A 12531-nucleotide genomic window follows, 5' to 3' on the forward strand; every position below is an offset into this window, starting at 1 on the left:
CAATGAGGCGGCCAGGGAAGTGGGTGTTGTTTTCCAGATTGTCAACCATGCTCTGGGCTGTGATGGAGTCATTATTCTGCCCTCCACAGGAGAGCCTAAACATACTCAGACACCCCCTCAGCCCTCACTTTGCTCCCTTTCAGGGGAAGCTGGGCTCCTACTGCCAGAGGAGATGGGGGCTGCCCACTGAGCACCCTGTGGTCAAGCACAAGCTGGACAGGGCGGCCAGGCCCACACACAGGAAGAAAGATCTCGGAGGAGATAACTGAACACTCCACTGAGGGCAAGTTTAATAGCAAGGGGCAAAAGGAGGCAGAATTAAGAGGAGAAATAAAGGCAATTTTAGTCGTTTTGTAGAGACTTCTTTTTGCTATTTGAGTTCTTCACCTTCTCTATGAGTTATATGTGGTCATATGTGCAGTTCTGAAATGCAGTGTATGCAGGAAGCTTGTCATTGTGGATCATGGGATGAGCTGTGCACAGAGGCACAATGTTAGTCATCCAGCATTGTGAAGATGCCACTAGTGAATCAAGAAGTCACTGGAGAAGTTCACCAAAGAAGAATTCACAGAGAAGTTAAAATTTAGGGGAAGAATATTAACCTCCCTCCTTAAGCACTCAAGCTTAGCCAGCATAGGCAAAATGAAATTTCAACAGTCCCTGCTAAACCTATTTGAAAACCAAGCCAATTTGGTCCAATAAAGGGCCAAATATCCAGACATCAATCCCCTCCGTTGTCCAATCAGAAAATGCTCAAAGGAAGATGGCAGAACGTATAACTCTGTGGAATCACCTCTCAGTTCACCCCAAATAGTCCTCAGTTTTACTTTCATCATAGTTAAAAATCTTAACCATAAGTAAAAAGCTTGAGATTATTTTGGGGGGCCAGGTATATTAAAATAAAATCAAAAAATAGAAATATTAGATATATACATGACAGCATAAGAGAAACATGTGATATAAGCAGTTTCAAAGCTTACAGTAGAAAAATTTAGTAAACAAAATCTCTTGTATCCTTTGCACAGTGGCTCATCTGAGTCTTAAAATCTCATTTTCCTTCATATCCATGTATAAATAGTATCACAACCCATCTTGCACAATTTAGAAAAGATTGCTGAGTCACAAAAATAATCCCAAATATGACATTTTTACTTTCCATTAGGCAACTAAAGTTAATATTTGATCATTAAGACAATGTTCAAATCATTTGAAGCAATATAGAAAATTCTCATTTTAGAAGGGCCTATTAGGTTCTGCAGAGATTACACTCTTACTATTCTTCCAGACTACATTGTCAAAATTCTGTAAGTAGAAAATTGTGGCATTGAAAAGTTGGATCATTAAAAAGGCTTTTTCTCAAGGGAGAGCATTTTCGGAGGCTCTTCTGTCTCCTGGGTGGTCTGGGCGAAACCCTGGCAGTCGGTCCCACAGGTAACAGCAGGCAGCATCTCAGGGGCAGAGCAGGAGGCCAAGGCTGCCTGCCATCTCTCACCGGAGAAGAAAGTATTTAACAGCTTCAGATTTTAGGAGGAGCAATCGCTAAAATCTGGAAAAAACATTTCTAAGTTTCTGACTTCACCTACTAGGTTGGATTAGTAATTTTTAAACAAAGAAGCCAAAGCATAGAAGAATACAAAGCAGTGTCCAGATAGGCCTCTGTTACCCTAGTTTCATAGGTAGGTCCAGTTCTGCTGCTATTTGAAATTGATTAAAATGGTCTCTGAGTCTCTGAGCCTTTGAGTTACATGTCCAATTGTAAACAAGGGATCACAGGGGGTGCATTTTGGATAGTAGAGGTGTTTTCTCTCAGAAGGTTGTCAGATGTTGGTCCAGCGAAACAAGACTGCCGGTGGGGACAGTCTGAGCATTGTCAGGCAATGGAAACACTTTTCTACATCCAACATGCTCTTCCTGAGTAATGTAGCCTCACTTCCAGGAAGGAGGGTGGCAGGTGATCCCAGCACATGGATAACTAGTGCAACCAGTGGTTGTTATTTTTCCTTTAGTCATAAGGCAGTGGTCCTGTGTGCGGCTCTCACTCTTCCTGGCTTTAAGGCTGCTGCTGATACTGGCCCTCTGTGGCCGTGTAGAAATCATCCAGGACGCTCTGCAGGTAGTCGAATGTCGGCCTCTCCTCTGCCTTTTCTTTCCAGCACATTTTCATGATGTCATAGAGCTCCTCTGGGCAGTTTTCCATGCGGGGCATCCTGTAGCCTTGTGACAGGGCGGTCATCACATCTGCATTTGTTCTCCCTGAAGCAGAACAAAACACAAAACAAACCACTTAGAAACTTAACAGAGGGGTAAGAGTGCCAGTGGTCTTTTTGCTGCCCACATCCTGCACTGATTATTGACAAGTGTAGAGGCTGTTATGGGCTAGCTGTGTCCTTGCAAACTCATATGTTGCAGCCCTTTGTCCAGGACCTTAGAATGGGGCTGCCTGTAGAGGTGAGGGCTTTTGAAATGTAAAAATGATGCCTTTGCAGTAAGCATTAGCCAATCTGGCTGGTGCAATAATAAGAAACTAGGCTAGCTGGGGTTCAGGCAGACAAGAAGGATCCAAGAAGACAGCCATTTATTTGCAAGCCAAGGAGATGCCCTTGGAGAAGCTATCTCTGCTGACACAGTATTCTCACATTTCTGACTTTCAAAATTTAGAGAAAATAAATGTCTGTTGGTCAAACCACCCATCTATGGTATTTCATTACTACAACCCTAAAAAAAATGGATGTGGAAGCTAAGGAAATTTCTGCAAGCAACTAAATATATAAGTTTTGGTAGAAAAAAGAAGAGAATAGCATCAATTTGCTTGGCAGAAAAGAGAAGAGTGTCAATTTGCTACCCCCCCAAAACAAACAAACAAACAAACAAACAAAAAGCTGAATATGGAAAGTGTAGTGGGAAGAAATATTGGGGTAAGACTGGAGGTGCTGGGGGGAAAGAATTCACCAGAGACAGAGAAGACCAGAAAAAGAGGATTATTAAAATATACTATAAAGAGAAGCAGTGGACAACACAGGAAAGGCCTGCCCAGGAAAGGGAATTTGAGGCTCTTTTATACTGTTTTCTCGGGCTTTCTAACTTGGGCTACTAGTTGGCACCAATTGTCTGCTGGGATGTCCGGTCTCAGGTGTTGGCCTTTGACAAGGACACATGCCCTGGCCTCTGATTCTGCATTCCTGCAGCTGGACTTTCCTGGTCATGGTGGCATCTTTGAGCCTTGGCCTGGAGGGAATTTATCCATGCCCTCATCTAGCCATGCCTACCAAACCTGCCTGCTAGCCGGAGTGGGAGGGCTTAGCTTTTAACTGTATTAAATGGTACCCCAACAATAAGTAGAAGACAAAGCAAGTTCTTTTGTATAATGCAAGGATGCTGGACTTGACTGAAACCTTTTGAATTAATTATTCAAACCCAGCCCCAGTCCTTAATCTCAATTTCTTTCCTGGCATTTTTTCAGCTTCTACCTGTAACACCAAGGAAAAATTTCACATACATTATATCATACCATTATTATTTTTTCAAATCTGGTTTTCATTGTAAGTTTACTTAAGGAAGCCTTAAATCCATCAGGTCAATTGATTATATTCCAATTGTGAAACTGTCTCAGTCTCTAGTTCAGCCCAGGGCCAAAGTTCACATTGACTCTGGAATTTGCATGTTTGCCATGTCTGGTAAGGAATCTAGGGAGCTATTCCTTCTGAGTTCTGGTGGCTTCTAATATGGTCAGTGTCTCAGGTTAGTTCAGAAGCTGAATTGCTGTCTTTCGTATTGAGAATAGCTTTAAGGGAGGGGAAGATGCTTTTAACAAGCTTGGCCTTATTACTAAAATGAGACAGAGTATAGAGCACTCTTAGCCATTTTATCTCTACTCAGCCACTCTGGACCTTTTGCCTGTCTTGTGGGGGCTTATTCTGTAGGGCTATGAGCTCTCGAGGAGTATGTACTCTGTGGAGAGTATATACCATATCTGGCATATGAGGCGCTGCATTAATTTCCTTTCTTTCTCATGCCTATCTCCTTTCTATAGACACCAATTTTACTACTTATGGTCACTGGAAAGGTTCTAAAAACTAACTGGCAGCTTTAGAAAATACGTCTTTTACTAGATTTGAAACAAAACTCTAGGTGTAGTCCAGAGTTGTGTGGCGGTGGTGGTGACTGAGAGGATTCACCAGAGAAAGAGTGGGGATCAGAACAGGCAGATCTACTGAAATACAGTGGTAAGGGGAGTAGGGATGAGACAGGAAGTTGTGCCATATGTGGGTCAGCTTCTGGGCTAGGGATCAAACTCATAGTATAATGGTGATAGGGCTGAGACTTAACTCCTAGGTCCAGGGAGCCCCTGAAACAAAACCTTTTGAATTTATTTTCTAATCAGTAACTTTCAAATTATGAGTCGCCATTCATCTGGGATCCACAAGTTGATTTTTTTGGAAAGCTACCAATACTTTAAAAATAAATGATGGCACAATAAAATAGAAAAAAAAATCAGAATGTATTGCTAAAAGTCAGTGTAGCTTGGTGAAATTTTTGTTGGAGTGAATTTCTGTATAGTTTTTACCTCAGGTCAGTGGACTCTTAGTTAACCTTAACTGACCTTTCAGTGGACTCTTAGTTAACCTTAATGTCTGCAGGACCCAGCCTAGATTTAGATCCTTGAAAGAAGATGTGATTATTTCTGTCTTGGAAGAGCCTTTGTTTTTGAAACTGAAAGATCCAAGCAAACTTCATAATCATTAAGATCTCTTGAAAATTGTTTATAGGATGAATCAATTTTGCTCAAGTTTACTTTTGAAACACCATCTTCAAATATTTGTGTAACTGGAATGTAATAATTGGAAGAACTCATTTGATTCTCATTGCTTGAAGCCAAAGGCCTGATTTGCATCACTTTCTTTATTTGGGCTTCTGTGCTCCATAGAATTACATGGCTTCAGCATTGTCCTGGCTCTTATGTAAGCCAAGTTTACCAGGATACATTTAAGAAGAAATCGCCTTGCTTCCTTCTTTCTACGTGTGCCTTGAATGAAAGGCTGCAGTGCTGATGGGCAGATTAGTGTCCACGATGACATAAACAGCAGACTACAACCTTGGTTGGGACTGTCCTTTTCATTTTCTTCCTGCAGAACTTTCAGCTGCATAAAAGGTCAGAGCGTGCCCAAGAAAATATTTTTCCCTCATTCTTCTATGTTCTCCTAATACTGAAAAATAACTGATGTAGATTGTGCTCAGAGAACTTGACTTGAAAAAAGAAATAAAAACAAGGTAATCTAAAAATCTATCCTTTAATGTACAAGTAAGCAAGAAAAAAAAATAAGTAAGGCAGTTAGATGACAAGTCTTGTGGAAAAAAAGGGAGAAGAAAAAAGAACTCTACCAGACACTAAGATGAAACCCAATACTTGGAAACTGGTCTTTTGATAGGCAAACACGTGGGGGCTAGTGATCTTAAAAACAGTTCATCTTCAGGGCTCTCCCTGGTGGTGCAACGGGTTAGAGCACTGTATTATGAAGCTCTTCAAAGTCACTGCAGCACAAGTTTGATCTCCAGCCAGGAAGCTGACCCACACGGCATGGCAGACCTCCTCTGACCTGCCCGCTGCTCCCCTCAGCAGTGTACTTCGTCAGTCTGTCTGTACTGCTCCCCATTCTGTCTCTGGTGAAGCCTCTCACTCACCACACCTCTGGCCTGTATCCCAGTTGTATAAGCATATATAAATAAATATTAAAAACAAACAAACAGGCCCTCCCTGGTGGCCAAGAGGGTTAGGATGCAGTACTGCAAGCTAGGCTCAGCCGCTTCAGTGTGAGTTCGATCCCCTGCCCTGGAGGTGATCCACATGGCGCGGCAAAATTCTCCTGACCCTCCCGCTGCTCCCCTCAGCAGTGTACTTCAGTGATCTGCCTGTTCTGCTCCCCATTTTGTCTCTGGTGGAGCTTCTCACCATCCATGCACCTCTGGCTTCTACCCCAGTTCTGTATGCATAAAGAAATAAAATTCACATCCAATGATCTGGGTGTGACAACTTAAAAACAAACATTTTCATTTTCCATCCTTCATTCCTTCAATGAACATTTATGGTGTACTCTCTATAGGTTATGAGCTGGCACAGGGCTCTAAGAGAGACACAGATGAGTAAGACAGTCTTGTCCTCACATAATACACAGTCCAATGTGGAAGACACCTCAGGAGAGGGAGGTGGAAGGGGCAGGAAACGACACCTGGGAAGGCATTAGCAGAAATTAAAACCTAGGGAAGGAACAAAAGGTAGTTCATGAGAGATTAATACAGGAATAAAAGTCGGTGGCAAGAGATAGGAAGCCAGTAGCTCTAGGAACCATGACAGTTATCAAAGACACAACCCTCCCTCCCCTGTGTGCGTGCGTGTGTGTGTGTGTGTGTGTGCACAGAAGTACCGGCTACCGCAGATCCAACCTCCCACCAGTAATACTACCAAAAGAGCAGGTTATTATTTTTTTCTGGGCATGGCTTCTGGCTAAAGTGAGTGTTTATATAGAATGAGATTCTTGATTCTGATTTACATGAAGCATGAAGATGCTAGATATATCTGGTAAGAAACCGAAAAGGTGATGCCTCAGAAAACTCAGTCATTTTTAAACCTCTTTTCTCTTTTTTAAGAAAAACCAAAACATCACTCATAAAGATATCACTATTTTCTTTAGAAACTGCAAACATACATGTGATTGCAGTTTTGGCTTTAAGATAGCTGAGGTAAGGATATTTTGCCCCACCCCCACCATCACTGCTTTAATCCACCCCCAAACAAAAAAAGAACAAGAAACAGAAACTCTAACTACTTTTTTGATATGATTAGGAGACCCCAGTAAGCAGAGGCAGAAGTGGTCTGAGTCGAAAGGAGGAACATAAAACCAGAGCGTGCAGGACAGTGACACCATAAGCAGACAGCTGTTTTATCCCTTGCCCTCAGGGCTCGATGCAGGGTCAGCATGCCTGGGGGTGGTGTATCTGTGGCCACAGCACCCCTGCACTCAGAGCCCACCAAGGGGGTGTACCAGGGTAAAACAGTTAAGTGGTAACCTTGGGAAGGATCAGTAGAAGGTCAGAAGCTGCACACTCCCTAGGGGAGCCAGTGGAGGTGGGGGGTCAAGTGTGGGCCAGAAGCTGCAGAGGAAGAGTCAGCACAGAAAAGCAAGACACAGCTGACATGTTTGGTGGGGGTTGGGGAGGGGGACAGACACTTACACTGGGTGAAATAAGCCAGACACAAAAGGACAAATAAGGCAAGATTCCACTTAACAGGAAGTGACCAAAGGAGACAAATTCACAGAGAATGTAAACTAGAGCTTGCCAGGTGCTAGGGGTTGGAGGGATAAGGAGCTACTATTTAGTGGGGTAAAGATATTTGGTGTGGGAAGGCAGGCTTAGAGTCACGAGCAGGACTGGGGAGGTGATCTTCTGAAGAAACTAGAAGGCCCTGGAGAAGAGACCAGCTATCCTGACCCTGGAGGGTGTTGTGAGTGAACCCAGTGATTCAGGGCCCTATGGGTGGGGTGGCAAGGCGTTAGAACAGAGTGGAACAGGAGAGCTACCATCTTGCCAGCACTTGTTTCAGACGGAGAACAGAAAATGGACAAGAGGAAATTTTCAGAAAAGCTGTATATGAAAATTACCCAGAATTTATGGCTACAAGTTTTCAAAGAGAAGAGCCAAAACAAGCTCCCATCATAACATAAAAACAAGGTACACTGCAGTGAAATTTCCAGGATGAAGAGAGAGCATGGGTTCTTCCAAAGAGGGAATGCAGTTCTAGGCAGAGGATGAATTCAGAAGCCATCAGTGCATAGCTCAGAAGTTACTGCAGAGCTGGACTGAGTGCAGGAAATTTGTTTAAAATTTTAGGTGAAAATATTTGGCATCTCAGTATTTGTAAGCTAAGCAAATTTGATGACTGTGATTACTTAGTTATTTAATTTTCTTTAGGAGATGAGTGAGTCCTTATCAACAGAAAGTGTTATTTGGAAATGTAATCTGTCTTCTAATTATGAATTAGATGCAGAATATTAATTTTTATATCTCTACTTTTCATGCAGACAAACCCCAGAGTCAACAGTGCATTTGAGATTCACTAATTGGTGAGAATAAGTGAATACTTGCGAAAATAAATTTCCTCCTTTGAGTCTATGGGAACTAAAAATCTGAAAACATATTTAACAAAAACACAATTGCCAAAAATTAGAAACCAAAGATCTAGAAAATCAGTAATATACTACCTCATTGACCAAGGACAGTTTTTGATAATGACACTTTTTAATCTTTTTTCCCTCTAAAAATGCGCTTTACGTTTGATTTTATGTTCTTTTTCTCCTTTAAAATTTACTAAGCTAGTCATACAGCTTCTAAACCACTTTCTTAAAAAAATAAAAATCAAAACCTGAACATATCCAACACTTTTCCAAGTAAAGAATATACTCCCAGATAACTTAACTCTATGGGGATGCCTTCTGCAAGTAGTTTTATAACAATGATGGATGTGACATATTTTGGCAGTGTTTACCATGGTCTATGCTGTCTGTGAACCAATCCTGTATTTAAATAACTAAGATTGCTGAATTCTATTCACATTCTCTATGCTATACTGTCTTATCACATACACTTCTTGTGAGTGGAAAAATCTTATCAGTCTATATTTCAAAGACCTACAGAGAACTCATGAGACTCAACAAAAACAAAGGAAACAATCCAGTCAAAAAATGGGCAGAAGAGTTAAGTATGCACTTTTCCAAAGAAGAAATGCAAATAATCAACAGGTATATGAAAAGAATTCTCAACATCCCTTATAATCAGGGAAATGCATATCAAAACCATCATGAGATATCACCTCACACCAGTGAGAATGGCCCATATTAAAAGAACTGGCAACAACAGATGCTGGCATGGATATAGAGAAAAAGGAGCCCTTTTATACTGCTGGTGGGAATGCAAACTGGTCCAACCACTATAGAAAGCTGTGTAGAGGACACTCAAACTATTCAATTGCTGCCTTATGATGCAGCAACACTACTCTTAGTAACCTATGCAACGGACACAAAACTATTCATTGGAAAAGAAACTTGCACGCTTGACTTAATTGCAGCACTATTAACCATAACTAAGATGTGGAAACAAACTAAATGCCCCCAAACAGATGACTGGATATCAAAGATGTGGTATATATACACAATGGAATACTATTCAGCAATCAAAGAAAGTAAATTAATGATATTTGCAGCAGCATGGGTGGAGCTAGAAGAAATTATGCTCACTGAACTAAGTCAGAAGGAAAAAGAAAAATTATTGGATGGTTTCACTTATAGGAGTGTAGGGTTAATGGAAATGATCAGCATGCCCCCCCTCCTGCCATTGGCTTTGAGGATCAAAACCTGTAGTCTTATACATGTGCCTGATGGCGACACCTTGAGAGTGAACATATGCAAGTGGGTACACCTGGGTCTGGAGGCTGAGCACGTAAGGATGCAGCAGAGGACTGAGCTGGCAGAGGACTGTGCAGCAAAATGCAGTGGAGACCAGGGGAGAGAACACAAGAGAATGCCAGAGAGCCCAGAAAGTGTAGATTCATTCTCATGCCCTCATGCCCACCCTCACATGGCTGCCTCACTACAAATGGCAGAGAATGATCATTAAAGGCCAGGGATTTCAAAGCATTTTACTGAAACCCTGTTTGAAAATTAACAAAAAAGCACCACACATTCTCATTTCTGTTTCCTCCCCTAGCAGGTGCACTACTTTGAAGAAGCACCTGCGTCTACCTCTAATCCAGCCTCCGATCCACAACACCTGTGATGGTGCAGGTCCATTCTAGGTACTAAGTGGTAGAAATAATTAGTGAAGGAAAAGCACATGCAGTCAGTTACCTAAGAAGGCAGAGCAGTGTCTAGCCCAATTTTAGCATACTTCCAATAAGGATAATCAAAATCAAGTTCTAGCACAGAGGCTTATTCTTAGCTTGTGGAGAGTTATTGTTTATGCCTGATATTGTTTACTTTTGGGCTAATATATACCACTTGAATGGAAGTAGGTAAGTAAATGCTACCTGGATAGGGTATTTTTCCATAGGTGACGATTTCATACAGGAGAATTCCAAAGGACCAAACATCAGATTTAATAGTGAAACATCCAAAATTGATGGCTTCTGGAGCTGTCCACTTAATGGGGAATTTAGCACCTACAAGAGAAGACAAGACAACTATTTGATCCTCTCAGCAGAAACAATAAAATTCATGAGGGTGTAACACCCACACTTTCCTTCTTTTGGGAAATTTTAATAATGTATTTTAAATCAGTAATCTGCACATGGTAAAAAAGATACAATCTTCAAAATATTTGCCTCCATCTTCTGCTTCCCTTTGGGTATTTCTCTCTTAAGAAGCAATGTTTCTTCTGTATCCTAACAAGGATATAATATCTAATACACTATAAACAAGACAAAGAACATGACACAGAAAGTAAAGACCTCCAGTCTGAGCTTGGATATTTTCCCTGAACAACAGACTCTAAAGCATCATTCAGTGGTCAGATTTTCTCTCATCAATCCACAACATGTTTATGTGGAACACATATCTCTTGATGTGTCTGTTTTTGTGGATAAATGTGTTTTAGCTCATACCAGTAGGAACTTCAGATGTAACTCCTAACTTTATTTTCACTGTTAAGCATTTAGGGTTAGCAATATGATCTGCCTAAAATGAGCCAATAATGATGACAGTGTGCTTCTTGTAAGGAGAGGTGAGATTAAGAAATTTAATCTTTACCTGGGGATCACAGGAGAGACACTTCTAGTTCAAGGGAACCCACAGGGTCGCTTTGAATACAGAAGTTCAGACACAGGCTCAGATGCACTGGAAGGCTAGGAATTGCCACCCAATCACATTTTTTTTTTTTAGTAATGTATTTGCTTTTATCACATCTTTGCTGTAGGATTTTTTTTTAGCATCAGATCAAAATTGGAAATCTGAGAATAAGACCGGAGGAAAGCCTCAGGGAGCCGAGGCAGTGTGGAGAGGTCTTTTGAACCTTCCAGCATTAACTTACCCCCACCTACTTCCGCTCGCATAGAGCAGAAGCACAGGGTGTTTGGGGCAGGGACTGGACCTTTGGGGAATTGGCTCAGACACCAAGCCAGGGGTTTGAATCCCAGTTCTGCAATCTCCAGGCTGGTGGTACCCTAACCAATCACCTTCCTCTGTGTCTTCTTGGCACCTGTATTTGTAACATAGGGAAATAAAAGTACCTCTTCAGGTTGTTGTCAGGGTGAAGGGGGTTGTTCTAAGTGCCACCCACAAGATAAATCCCAACAAATGGTAAATATATTGTGGCCTGGAGATAGCATGCTGTTTAGTCAGAGAGCCTGAGATGGCCACACTGTTACTTTCTCGAAATAGAATGGCTATTTGGGGGGAGAATTTAGACAGATTCAGCAAAGCCGGTGGAATAAATTCTAGCTCACATATGTTGAGGCTAGATCTTTTAAATTTGAATTTCTAGGAGATTTTACTGAGCAGCTTTTACTGAACCTGTTCTTCAATTATACAATGATGCTGATGAAGAAACCTATCATGTAGAGTTATTGCAAAGTTAAATGAGATAATATATGAAACACACTTAGAATAGTGTCTGTCACACTGCAAATGCTTGCTAGAGTTTGATTTTTTTAAAACTCTTCTTCCTTACATGACTTTCTTTCACCTTATTTTTTTGCTAAGGCAAATTAAAACCAAGGACAAGTTATAAGCCACTTAAAAACCAAAGGCTTGAAGCAAGAGAACCACCTTAAACACGGAAGACCCAAAGATGTTGAGTCAAAACCAAGTATTTAGTCTGTGGTCTTCTTTGTCAGTCATTCCAGAAAACACATGTGTAGTTAAAAGGCAAGCAATACTTGTCTGACGATTTTTAGTAATCTCAAGAAAAATGCTTGGCTCTCTGAGAAGAGAGAAAGCACTGTAAAAATACTCCGAGGGCTTTTTGTGAGGCCATCAGAATCCTCAGATCATAAGTAACAGGAAAAGGTAGTGGAGCCCAGGCAGGTTCTAGCCCCAATGATCTAGGGATAGAATTAGGCAGCCTCAGGGCAGTGCAGGCAGAGACCTCAGGAGAGTTAAGGAAAGCTCCAGAGATAAGGGCAGCAAATTCCAAAAGGGACTAATCAAACACCCCAGGACTAGGGGCAACATTCCAGAGCAAGGATGATAAAGAAATGCATGCTGGCCCTCCTAGGTGGTGCAGCAGGTTAAAGCACTAAGAAGCTAAAGTCAATTCAGCATGAGTTCGATCCCCACCCTGGAGGTGACCCACATGGTGTGGCAGACCTCTCTTGACCCTGTCCATTGCTCCCCTCAGCAATGTACTTTATCAGTTGGCCTGTTCTGCTCCCCACTCTGCCTCTGGTGAATCCTCTCACTGCCCCTGCACCTGTACCCCAGATCTGTGTGCATAAATAAATAAATCTTAAAAAAAAAAAAAAAAAAAGAAATGCATGCTAAGGGCTGG

At 41.6% G+C, this 12531-nt stretch overlaps 1 protein-coding gene across 2 annotated transcripts in view; it reads right to left on the minus strand.

Moving 5' to 3' along the window:
* Positions 1 to 810: 810 nt before the first annotated feature.
* LYN (LYN proto-oncogene, Src family tyrosine kinase) overlaps positions 811 to 12531 on the minus strand; it is a 109760-nt gene continuing 98039 nt past the window's right edge. For both annotated transcript variants that reach the window (XM_004679871.2, XM_004679870.2), the window contains exons 12-13: positions 10076 to 10207; positions 811 to 2253 (exon numbers count right to left, since the gene is read on the minus strand). In XM_004679871.2, the coding sequence (XP_004679928.1) occupies positions 2051 to 2253; positions 10076 to 10207 (335 nt within the window). In that variant the 3' untranslated portion in view covers positions 811 to 2050. The remainder of the gene's footprint in view (positions 2254 to 10075; positions 10208 to 12531) is intronic.

Source organism: Condylura cristata, unplaced genomic scaffold (genome assembly GCF_000260355.1).
Source record: "Condylura cristata isolate star-nosed mole 26May11 unplaced genomic scaffold, ConCri1.0 scaffold00009, whole genome shotgun sequence".
NCBI classification, from domain to species: Eukaryota; Metazoa; Chordata; class Mammalia; order Eulipotyphla; family Talpidae; genus Condylura; species Condylura cristata.